Consider the following 12,628-nt stretch of genomic DNA (forward strand, 5'->3'; position numbering starts at 1 on the left):
CCTTGCAATGTGGAAACAGAGGATGGAGTGCAGGCAGGGGCAGTAAGACATTGTGTGACTGTTATGTGGATAACACAATACCAATAAAAAGAAAGCCTAGATCATGATGCAGAACTGTGCAAAACTGCATCAGCAGAGGCAGGAGGGAGAAACGACCCTTCCCTAGCCTAGGCATGATAACCAGGTCTGCCTATACTAGCCTGAAACATTCTCCTTATCATAGATGCCTCTGCATTTGAACAAAGTAAAAGCTGGAAGCTATTAGGAGCTGTTACCACATTCTCCACAACACAGAGTAATGCATGGCATGGAGCCAGGCTAAAAAAAGCAGCTTAGTGAGAAGTTTCTATTCCCCACCAAGTGGCTCTTCTGCTTCTGCAGATTCGGCTAGAAGCTGAAGTTTCGCTTTCTCATGGATCACGTGGGGCTGGAGCATATAAAAGGAAAGGCACAACAACAGCATGTAGCACTCCCTTGGCTTTGCAGCTGCCTTAAGACAAGTGAGCAGAGAAGGATAACCATGAGGTAAGCCACCAACCCAGTCTCTGAAAGATGCTTTTATGCTATGCTATGGGAAAATAAAGCTTATTATTTACATAAATGTAAGTAGTGAGGGACTTTTTTTGGGATCCAAGCAGCAGAAAGTATTTTACAGAGTATTTACTGGAAGATCCAAAATAAAATAAGGATGCTACTTGAGTATTGTTATTGCTTCTCTGACAAGGAACAGTGTCTATGAGCAGAATTTGCAGTTTGAAAATCTGTATGCATGCAGTTCAGGGATGAAATCCAGGCTACAGCCATGGCTGGTGCTCAGTCAGATGGATGACTAGCACCACTGCATTTGAGAATTTACTTTGATCTCTATTAGTTTGAGGACCAGCAAACAGGGCAGTGCAGGTCCTGGGCTGCAACTTTAAGCATTAGAGTGGAGGTGACATTTTCTGAAGACTGCCACATACGCACAAGAGAGGCACACACACTCTCAAATAGGGCAAAGCCAAGATGTTTATGACAGTTTTGGAAACTACATTTACCAGTGACACATTGAACTAAGCTAAACTGTATTTAACCTGTATCACAAATCTGTTTCTGTGACATTCATGAATATTCATTTTCCACCACGCAGCTGCTTGCTCAGTCCCCCCCCTCCCAGAGGGTTGGGGAGGAAAATCAAAAGAATGTAAACCCTATGGGTTGAGATAAGAACAGTCTAGTAAATAAAGTATAATACAAAACTACTATTATTATTAATAATAATAAGGGAAATAACAAGGTGAGAGAATATAAAACTGAAAAGGGAAGGGGGGGAAAAGAACACAATAAGCACAAGTAATGCAGCCTGACTCAAGCAGCAGTCTGGGTCTTCCAGGTGACTCCTCCCAGTTTGTATACTGGGCATGACGTGCTGTGGTATTGAATACCGCTTTGGCTAGTTTGGGTCAGGTGTCTTGCCTCTGCTTCCTCCCAGCTTCTTACGTCCCTCCTCACTGGCAGAGCATGAGGGACTGGAAAGTCCTTGATGAGGGTAAGCATTACTTAGCAACACCTAAAACATTGGTGTGTTATCAGCATTGTTCTCAGACTAAAGCTGAAAACACGGCACTGCACCAGCTACTAAGAAGAAAAGTAACTCTTAGAGCTGAACCCAGGTTAGGGGAGTTGTTTGGGAGCTGCCAGTCACTGCTCCAGGATGGGCTGGGCATCGATCAGTGGTCAGTGAGCAGTTTCATTGAGCATCACAATGCAATACACACCCTTGTGTTTCTTAAGCTTTATTCCTCTCTTTATTTCCTATTATTATTATGAGAATATTTTACTTTATTTCAATTATTAAACTCTTCTTATCTAAACCCACGGGTTTTTACTTTTTTTTTTTTTTTCCCCTCTGATTCTCCTCCCTATTCTGTCGGGGTGGGGTGGGGAGAGCGTGACTGGTTGTGTGGTACCTAGTCATTAGCTGGGCTTAAACCACAACACCTAGTCAGGGACACAAGCCCCTACCCAGCCTTCCCAAGGGACCCTCAGCTCCATGGGCTAGGGGAACACCAAGGACTAGGGGTCCACTAGGGTGCCTAGGGAAATGTGACACATTACAGGATGCAGGGAAAAAAAGTGTTTGGGGATTGCACAGGTCTTGTTGCGGGACCAAGGGCAGAGAAACAAGAGATCTGAGAGATTTGCTGCAAAATCACATAGAGGGACCAGTTGTATCTAAACAGGGTCTGGTCATCATGCCTGCGCGTGTGTCTACGGGTGAGCATCTGCATGGAAAGAGGATTCCTGACCAGCTACTGGATATCCAAAGCCAGTTTCTGCAGATCTATAGGGTGAATGAGTGTGCGGTCTGTACCAGCAAGCAGAATGGGCTGGCACCCTTGAGGGCCTGTACATTCAAATGCCAGTAACTGGGGAGACTGGTGAGATCTGGGAGTCAGCTACTGGATACATCAGTATAATCCTGCATAAAAATGGTGCTATGATCTAACAAACAAGGATTTACAAAGGCAAGAAATTAAAAATTAAACTTATAATCCAATCCATAAAGAATACGGGCACATGGGAAAGCAAACATATCACTTTCACTATATTTTGAGGGAAGTTTTTTATGTGAGTATAATTTCTGGGTAGGTCTCAGAAGTTGTTACCAGCACAGGAAATATGTTCCTCTGGCCCAGAGGTGGGCCAGCTTTACCACAGATACTAGCTCTCCTCTGATATCCAGGCCACCAGCTCTGTTGCTATGTAAGAGGTGCCCTCATACACTGCAAGGAGAGTTACTAAAATAACTATTCAGATCTTTAGACCTCCAGCTTCCCACAGCTTTTGCTTGTTTGAAGTATTGTCGACTAGTGGCACCAGCTGTGGTATGGCCTACTTTATGTCTGGTTTAAAGACAAGAACAGCAAAAACCAAATGGGGTATAAGTATGTTTTTCTCTGATTTCTTCTAGTATCATCACCAAGAATTCCTTGAAGAGCTCCTTGATGCAGCTCCAGTGTCATTTTACATGGACTTTGCTGAAAGAAGATATGGATCTAGATAACCTAGAGGAAACAATAGGTGATCAGATCAGGTTTTTAGCAAATTCCAACATTAAAAACTATAATCTACTGTCCTACATATGCTATCTAAAGAATTCAAACGAGGAAGCCCTGAAATATCTCCAAAAAGCTGAAGAAGAAGTTAAGAAAAACTACCCAGATGAAATCGCCAGGAGAAGTCTTGTTACCTGGGGGAACTATGCCTGGATCTATTACTACATGGGAAGATATGAAGAAGCTCAAACTTATGCAAGCAAAGTAGAAAACAGCTGCAAAAAGCTTTCAAGTACTGCTCCAGGGAAGATTCAGCTTCCAGAGATCTATGCTGAACAAGGGTGGGCATTTTTAAAGTTTGGGAGAAAATACTATGAGAGAGCAAAGGATTGTTTTGAAAATGCTCTGAAGAATGAACCCAATAACCCAGAATTTAATGCTGGCTATGCAATAGTAATGTATCGTTTGGAAGATTTTTCTCTGAGAGAATGTGAACATGTAAGCCCATCAATTGAGGTCCTGAAGCGTGCAGTAGAACTGAATCCAAATAATACTTTTATTATGGCCTTACTTGCATTAAAACTTCAGGACATGAAGCAAGTTGATGAGGGGGAGAGGTACATTGAAGCAGCAATGCAGAAAACACCTGATTTTCCTTATGTCCTGCGATATGCTGCTAAATTTTATAGAAGGAAAAGAGAAGTAGACAAGGCACTGGAAATTTTGAAGAAGGCCCTAGTGGTGACCCCAAAATCAGCCTTTTTGCATCACCAACTAGGAGTCTGCTACAAAGAAAAGCTGTTTCAATTGAAAAAGACTACAAGATATCCACCTCAAGAGCAAGTGGAGGAACTCATCCGACTTTCCATTTTTCATTTTAAAACAGCGACTGACCAAAACACAAAATGTTTTGTTGCCTATATTGGCCTTGCAAACATGTATGCACAAGGAAGGAGGTATGAAGAAGCAGAAGAGACATTTCAGAAAGCATTTCAGATAAATATTCTATCCTATGCTGACAAACAGGAATTCTATTACCATTATGGCAATTTTCAGCGTTTTCACATGAAATCAGAATCTGAAGCCATTAGGAATTACAGAGAAGGGCTGAAAATTGAAAAAGGTTCCCGTGGAAGACGAAGTTGCATTAATGCCCTCAAGCAATTGTTGGAAAAGAGAATTCAGGAAGGTGTGGGAAATGCAACAGATTTTGGTACACTTGGATTCATTCACAATCTAGACAAAGAGAAACATAAAGCAATTGAGTGCTATGAGAAAGCCATTGCATTGTATCCCAACAATGAAGAATATGTGAGTGCGTTATGTAAGCTACAACTTTCCATCACAAGCTAAAGCTCCACAAATCCTGCATAAAAAAAACACACCTAAATCCCAAACCCAAGGACATTTCAACAGACTCTCAAAACCTTTTTTAAGGTTGAAGTTACAAGCAGATGAAACATCTGGTAGCATCGCTTTCTAGTGACAATGTAGAAACTGCAGATGATGATTGTTCATTTGTTTATTCACCAACAGAGCATGCTTGGAAAGATGAAATAATAGCTAGGCTGTCTTAGTCTTCAGTGCTAAAACACAACCTTTCTACCAGTGTAAGTGGTATCTGTAGAACACAGAGCTTTGAACATGGAAATCAGATCTTACCTTCAACTGAAAAAAAGATGAGGAGAAAAAAGAAAAGTAACATAGTATTTCATCTGTCCACTTAAAAGGCATGCTTATACACAAGTGGAATTTCTGATGCTTTTTCAAATATTTAAAGGATATCCTTTTTAGTGTTATTTAGAAGAAGCATTTGTTGAAGACTTCTTTAGTTTACTAACTTGTATGTTGTTTAGCTATGAAAAATAACCACTATTTGAATAGTTTACTGCCAAGCTTGCAAAGCATGTATTATTGTTCTGAACTATTAAAGAGCATTGCATCTATTGGCTGTTGCTTCTGGTATTTCTCTGCTGACCAGTCCTCGTGTTAGTAGATAAAAGAAAGGGAAATGGCCATTTGAAAAAATAACAAGGATGAAGTTTTGGCAGGATATGAAAGGGTCAGGACATGGCCCCATTTATTTTCCCAAACTCTCAGCAAAGCTGATTTCAGAGGTGTTGCACCAAAGAATTAACAGCATCCATCTAGTTTACTCTAAATCACACTCTCTGGAACTGCTACAGCAAACACCTGGAGAGAAAGGTAAGGCAGTCTTTGAAATGCCAAAGAGATGGTTACCTGCAGTCGTGCTGGTGAAACAAACCAGGGACAGAAAACAGACACAAGAAATGCACCAAACTGGGCATAAAGGGCAGAGTGCAGCTAGAACAAAATTTGCATGAGCACTGAAGAGCAGGGCAGTAGAACACAAAGAGCATATGGGAAAAGGGGTGAGTGCCCACAGAGTCTGTATGAGTGGAAGGGCTAAAAGGACAGGGAGAATGGGTGGAAGAGGCGATTGTCTCAGATACCCAACTAAAATTTAGTATTCTTTGTAACAGGCCAGACTAATTCCACAGTATTGTACCTTGGTATGATAGGTCATAGTGCTCAAAGAAAATTAACACTGTGCTTCCAAAACACTTCTGAGCCCTAGCAGTAGCTCAGAATGAAGCAGAAAGGTTCATTCAGAGACAAGAGCCCATCAGGAGGGATGCGCACTTTTATTTCCAGCCATCCTGGAGCATTCCTGTCCCTGCAACACCAGTCCCATGTACAGTCACGATGACAGGCCTGAAGGAGTGTAAAATATGATGCCAAATTGTAGAATCATAGAATAGTTAGGGTTGGAAAAGACCGTAAGATCATCAAGTTCCAACCCCCCTGCCATGGGCAGGGACACCTCACACTAAAGCATATCACCCAAGGCCTCATCCAACCTCTCCTTGAACACTGCCAGGGATGGAGCATTCACAACCTCCCTGGGCAAACCATTCCAGTGCCTCACCACCCTAACAGGAAAGAACTTCTTCCTTATATCCAATCTAAACTTCCCCTGTTTAAGTTTTAACGCATTACCCCTTGTCCTATCACTATAGTCCCTAATGAAGAGTCCCTCCCCAGCATCCCTATAGGCCCCCTTCAGATACTGGGAGGCTGCTATGAGGTCTCCATGCAGCCTTCTCCAGGCTGAACAGTCCCAACTTTCTCAGCCTGTCTTTATATGGGAGGTGCTCCAGTCCCCTGATCATCCTTGTGGCCCTTCTCTGGGCTTGTTCCAACAGATCCATGTCCTTTTTATGTTGAGGACACCAGAACTGCACACAATACTCCAAGTGAGGTCTCATGAGACCAGAGTTAAAGGGGCATGATCACCTCCTTCGACCTGCTGGTCACGCTCCTGTTGATGCACTCCATGAAACACCAGGAAGCCTCTCCCCACTCAGCTCAAAGAATCTTTCATAACGCAAGTGAAAGTGATCAGGAGCTTAACAGTGTACATAATCCAACCACACCTTCTTCCTAAGAAAGGGAGAAAAAACATCCCAGTTTCCCAGCTGCCTGCCAGCTTATCTCTTACAAGCAAGGGTGGCCCTACCTAGGGAAAGAGCAGGGATGGAGGAAGAAAGGAAGAACTGTGAGCAGGACTGACACATCACTCCTGAAAGCTGGTAGGAACAACAGTAGGGGTGATGCCAGGAGCTAGCAACTACTTCTGGTAGCATTCTCAGTTTTTAGGGCAAAAGAGTATAAAGTAGGTGATCTCACTGCCTTTCTCAGTCTTGAGGCTTCTAGCCCCAGCATCATTGCCATCCAAACCCTCCTGAGGGCATGGACAGCAGCAGGGAAGAGTTTGAAGAAGAAATGGTGGTGCAGGTTCCCAAAGCCATGGTGGCAAATCCATGCTCCCCTCCACATCCCACTATCAGGGCCTCTTCTTGTCTCTCTCCTGGAAAATGAACCTTGCAGAAATAAGAAAGAGTACTTTGGGGAAAACGTGTGCCTGGTTGTTTATGAAGAGTCAGAGCGGCTCAGTCTTGTCCACAGCAAAAAAATTGATTGTGGGGTGTAGTAGTGCAAGGAATCTATTTATTGTGCCTGAGCTGCTTCGGGCTTTGGAGGATTGCGCTGGACCATGGTACTGCCCGTGGATATGCTGGTCAAACACTGCTTTCTAGCTCTTGCGCAGTGTCTTGTAAATGAGGAGAAATATTATTTCCCACAGGGTGGTGCTGCTGCATTGTCTGGTGCAACACAGGGAAAGGCTGAAATTGAGCTTCAGCAAGAGGAAAAAACACCCATTTTGCAGTGTCCAAGTCCAGTGGACAACACCCAGAACCACACAGAAGCTGAACATCTCTCAATTCACACCCAAGTATGAATACATGACTGGAGCCTATGCTAGTGGTGAAGGGAAAACAAGAGTGAAGATAACCTGTCAGGAAGTATTCACTTACGATTCAAAAGCACTTTCTAAATTACATTGAAAATGCTACTGGAATACACCAGAATAGTCACTAAAGAGATCTTATTTACTGAGGGAATTACAACTAAGGACTTCCTTATGATGACCATGAAGTCCTGTTACAGCTTAACTTATACAAGCTCTTCCTTCTCACATAAATTTGTAACACTTCAGAAAGCAAACCAGGAACTGTTGTGGCAATATAAAATATATTCCCCATACAGAAGCACAGACAGCTTTTGTTTTTCAGAAGATAAAGTATCATCCAAGCTGGCAGAAAGGTTCCAGGCTCAAAGTTTTGGGTTTTCTTTTCTTTTTTCCCCCTGAAAACAGGGCTGTTTTATTTCAACAGAAGGGACTTGATTTTTCCAATGCTGTTTTCACACAAGGTACAATTTATTAAATGTTCCAAAGCTGATTTGGTAAAATTTACCATTAGAGCATAAGCAAATTCAAAGGAATGATGATTTCGACATTTCAAACCTCATGGAATGGAAACAGGTGGAATAACTTCAGCAACTGTAAGCAGTTTCACTTATGCGGAATTCCCATTCTTTGTACAGAATAGAGTGTTATTCCAGGCAGGATTCATCTGAGGTAGGATCCTTCTGTTTCTGTCTCAGGCATATGTTACCCCAGCCAAGTCTGACCATGGTTTCCTGGGAAGGCAGACAGGGTCAGTTGTGCAGTGCTCTGTCCAAGCTCACATCCATCAGTGTTCAGTAGGGCTGGTGAGCACATGCAGTGTTAGCCTGGCAAATTGTTCACAGCTAGCCCAGGTATCTCTGCTTACTGCTGCACAGCACCATGCCAGGAAATATTCTCCTTGGAGGACAGCCTGACAGTTTCCATTGCGTGGACCAGGGGGTGGAAGTTTGGCATAAGGCTTCACAAACCTCAACTATATTCCTATTTCTTCCACTCGCAGTTTATGCTTCCTTCCTTCTGCTTCTTACTGGGGAGATTCATATCTGATATTTCACAGTGTGTTTTATGCACATTCTAGTAGGTAAGTTTTTAGCCATTGGCTGAAGTCAAAGCAAATACAGTGATAGAAAACACTTAAATAATTCTACCATTTTCTGCAAAAGGTCTATGCATCAAAGCAGTTGAATGTTTTCTGATGAATTAGATATTTAAAACAAGAAATACTGCTGTGAACACATAAATGGAAAAAAATCCTGTGAAAAGAATAACTTGAAATAAAAAAACTACTTTAAAAATGCTAATACTGTATTACACAGTGTTGTTTACTAAGATAAAAATGCATATACTATTATTACAATGGGCTTTTACAGTATGCATTTCTGGTGTGAACAACTGCTGATGTGTTACGCGTTAAACAAAGTAATTAAATTCTTGTGAAGTAAATGACAATGGTAATTTACAACTTTGGAAAATTGCTTATCTTTTGTGTAGACCACGTTATTCCCTATATTTTTATATTAAAATTTTGCATTGAGATCTAAACCAGCATCTTCATAACTTTTAATTAATAAACCCACTTTGTCTTTTTCCAAATGTGCGTAGTTTTCCTAACTCATTAAGAAAGTCATGGATAATTTTTCTCCTTTTTCATGAACATATGTTAAAACCAAGCTTAGGGCTCAGGCAGAGCTGAAAAAAAATTATGTCATTAGTTTTAAGCTGTCTTTGAACTCCCATCCATCTCTTATTCTGTGGTCTGTGCATGTAGAACATGCTACTGGCTCCAACCACACTCCTAAAGCAGGGCAGCAGGAAATACTTCGTTTGGGCACAGACAGCTGAAGACAGACAATTTTAGTATGTTACATTTGAAATATGCATGAATAATAAAACTACTTGCCACACATACTATTCATATATATATATATATTCTACTCCTACGGCTATACTCTTGATCTAAATCAACTTGGTGAACATTAGTCTATGTTATTTTCCCTTAAGTGGCACAAAGTACAATAGGACATGATAAGCAACCATTGAATACACTGCAGACAATTACAAAACTACCAGTTCAGTACTGGTGAAAATTATTTGGACTCTGATCAATTTGCTTATCAAGAGAATACAGATGCATACAGCATCAAAGCAGAGAAATGATTCACATTGCAGAATGTGAAGTTCCTCCATTGCTGTCAACATTTTCACTCTGGAAACATAGAAACATCCCATTACATTATGAGATCACCAGTAATTTACCCCATGAACTACATTCAGTCTGTAGCTCCTGTGAAGCAGCCAGCTATAGCATATTCCTCACACAAGTAGAAGGAAACCCATGCAAATCACAGCTGTGATGTTCTGGTCATCCAGGACAAATGCCCTGATCAGCTCTTCAGATGGCACAAACAAGTAATTTGCTCTAACTGAGGCTACAGCTTCTGGGCCTGAAAAGAGGCAGACTTGCCACTGCAATATGCAGAAACAACTTTGCTAACATCCTCTTTCCTAATGGTCTCTAGAGTGGGCAGTCTCACAGTCACCTCTCACAGCACAGACTCATCAACAGCTGCTGATTTTATAGGGGGAAGATGCTCTGTGTTTGGAAAAACAATAGAGACTAGAGGAAACACTGCTCAAATCTCCAGAGCTCCCTTTGAGCTTCTTCCACTCATGCAGATAAAGCAGGTTTGTCTATCATCAAACCCAGTCCCCTGGCACAAATTTACTGCTCTTCAGACAGCAGACTGGCGATGGCACCTCTTTCACTCTCCCAGAAAAGGATCAACCGGAGGATCCTACCTGGAATGTCAATGTGTAGAAATTCAAGCTTTAAAGGTATCCAGGAAAAAAAAAAAAAAAAAAACAACAAAAAAAAAACAGCAGCCACCCAAAAATTTTGCTGTAGGGGGCTTGGGAAAGTCTGTCTAAAACTGTTTCTGAAATTAAATTGCAATGTGTGAACAAAATTTAGGCACACCATAAAAATTAAAGCTGCTCCAGAGACACTTTCCGCATAAATCACAGATTCCTGCCAGATCTAAACAAAAAACCAACAAAAAAAACCCAAAACAAAACAACAAAAAAAAAAAACCCAAACAAACAAAAAGCCAAGCCAAAACCAAGCCACCCCAAATTAAAACAAATGGCTTGGGCATCTGACACAGTTATTTGCAAAGAGTTTAATGCAGAATGATACATGAGGAAGGTTTTTGGTGGTGTGTGAGTAGTCCATTGAAACATAATAGACCAGAACTCTGAAAGGTTTATTTCATTAATACTGTTTTTTAAATACTTCAAATTTTATTGTTCAGTTTTTGTGAACGATTATAGGTTTTTTTTTTATTACAGCCAATTTTCATCTTCTAGATTACCTGTGGAGGCACCATACTGCATTTCAAACAAATCTGTGAACATTTGTATCTACAAACTCTATTTTTAGTCTAGTTTTCTATTACTGCATTTACTTGTATTACTAATGCTGTATGTAGACTTTAGCCAACTAAAATGTGCCAGAAAAATCTAATTAAGAGATGCCTTGTTTCACAGGAGTAGTATCTTCAGCAGTGTAACACTATAGAGCCACCTCTGTCTCAGTCACGGCTGTGCAGTACTGAATCTCGATGCACTTGTCATCTGTTGTTGTAGCTGTTTATATCCACAGCCAAAAATTGAACATCTTTTTGGTCTAATTCTGCTGTGACAGAATAAGCTATTGCTCCATTAGTCCAGATGTGCTGTTTTGTGCCCATGTCATTGGTGAGTGACAGCAAATGAGTTCTTTTGATTTTCTTTGCTAGATTTGCAAAGCACAATAACGTCGAACTAAATATCATAGAAAACCCACACAAGAGGAAGGATGCAGTGTAACTGCCAGTTGTGTCTACAAGCCAACCTGTAGGAAAAAAAGTCATGGGTTTTTAAAGGCCCACCAGAATTCTGATAATTTACAAATCCTGCGATCAATAGGGGTTTTATAAACTTCTGGAGTTATCACATATACATATGATCAAACAATACAGGCTTACATCACCATCACTATACTTTTACTTCCTGGGGCAGGGAGGGATTTGTCCTCAGCAGACAGGTAAGATTTTTATGGACTTTTGTTTGAAGGTCCAATCCATGAGAAAAGGCCCAGAAGTCATTGCCACAACAGTAAATAGGCATCTTTCAACTGGATGGATTTAGGTGGCAGTCTAAAGTCATGCTTAGAGAGCCTTGGGATTAAATATTGTGTGCATGACATTCTCATACATAAACATCTAATGACATATGCCCAAGGCTCATGTATCACTTCAAATAATATCACTTTCCAATGATTTCTGCTATGGCTAATTAAATTAAAAGATTCAAAAGTAGTGATTAACCAGGAATTGATGTGAACAGCAGACAAAATCCAGAAGACATATATGTACATGGAAAAGATCTCTGACCTTCCACAATATTTAAAACTTTCTGCTCTTATCCTTACTTCACTGTGATGGAACTGATGGGGAAAATGATGGTTAGATATTACAGTGATGAGCTTGTGACCAAAGAGTACTGAAGCTGACTCACCTACCTGTTCAAAACAGTTCGGAGATGAAAAGATCAAGTCCTCTGCACCAAAAAAAACCCACCTCGGAATGAAATCATCTTTGCTTACATTTTCAAAATCATGTAATTTCACAGTGAAATTTTACCCCTTCTACTTGCACAATTTCTGAACTATGTGAAGTGGTGATGAACTAAGTGAAGCTCTTAGAAGTCCCATTCCATACTGTTTTGCTTCTTAAATTTCAACTCACTCTATATGTAGAAATCATCCCATCAAGACAGGGCTCAAGATGATCTAAGAATCTTATGAAGGCCTAGGCATATTATTTCTCTGCCCAGAGGCTACCTCCACGTTTGGTGTGCATTTGCTGTCCTTCCTCTCCTTTTATGTCACACTGACAGGCAAATCTGTCTTAGCGATAAGATTATAGGAAAGTCATTTATGCACTGACCTGCAACAGGCGGGCTCACTAGATATGGTATGGCATGCAGAAAATACACAACACCCAGTGCTGATGATAAAGAAGAAGTTCCCACTACATCTGCTGTTATGACAGGGATCAGTGTTACGTAGGCTCCATCGAAGTAACCAAAGGTAAATGAGAAAGGCACAAGCAAGGGGAAGTTTTGGAGAACTGGTAGGAAAAGACAACAGAGGCCATCCATTCCCACAGCAAAGAGGTAGCAAAAGTGACGATGCTTCTTCAGACACCTGCAA

At 41.0% G+C, this 12,628-nt stretch overlaps 2 protein-coding genes across 10 annotated transcripts in view; one reads left to right on the plus strand and one right to left on the minus strand.

The window, feature by feature from the left end:
* Nucleotides 1-375: 375 nt before the first annotated feature.
* On the plus strand, nt 376-4,984 carry IFIT5 (interferon induced protein with tetratricopeptide repeats 5). The gene is made up of 2 exons (XM_061358857.1): nt 376-525; nt 2,954-4,984. The coding sequence occupies exons 1-2, from the start codon at nt 413-415 to the stop codon at nt 4,389-4,391; spliced, it is 1,551 nt and encodes a 516-aa protein (XP_061214841.1). The 5' UTR covers nt 376-412; the 3' UTR covers nt 4,392-4,984.
* Nucleotides 4,985-10,538: 5,554 nt separating this feature from the next.
* The window catches only part of SLC16A12 (solute carrier family 16 member 12), a 33,648-nt gene continuing 31,558 nt past the window's right edge, over nt 10,539-12,628 (minus strand). For all 9 annotated transcript variants that reach the window (XM_061358862.1, XM_061358860.1, XM_061358865.1 and 6 more), the window contains 2 exons: nt 12,363-12,622; nt 10,539-11,266 (listed from right to left, as the gene is read on the minus strand). In XM_061358862.1, coding sequence (XP_061214846.1) covers nt 11,004-11,266; nt 12,363-12,622 — 523 coding nt within the window. In that variant the 3' untranslated portion in view covers nt 10,539-11,003. The remainder of the gene's footprint in view (nt 11,267-12,362; nt 12,623-12,628) is intronic.

The sequence above is a fragment of the Neopsephotus bourkii genome, unplaced genomic scaffold, assembly GCF_033783945.1.
Source record: "Neopsephotus bourkii isolate Nb327-2 ecotype Australia unplaced genomic scaffold, CSIRO-AGI_Nbou_v1 NB_951, whole genome shotgun sequence".
NCBI lineage: Eukaryota > Metazoa > Chordata > Aves > Psittaciformes > Psittacidae > Neopsephotus > Neopsephotus bourkii.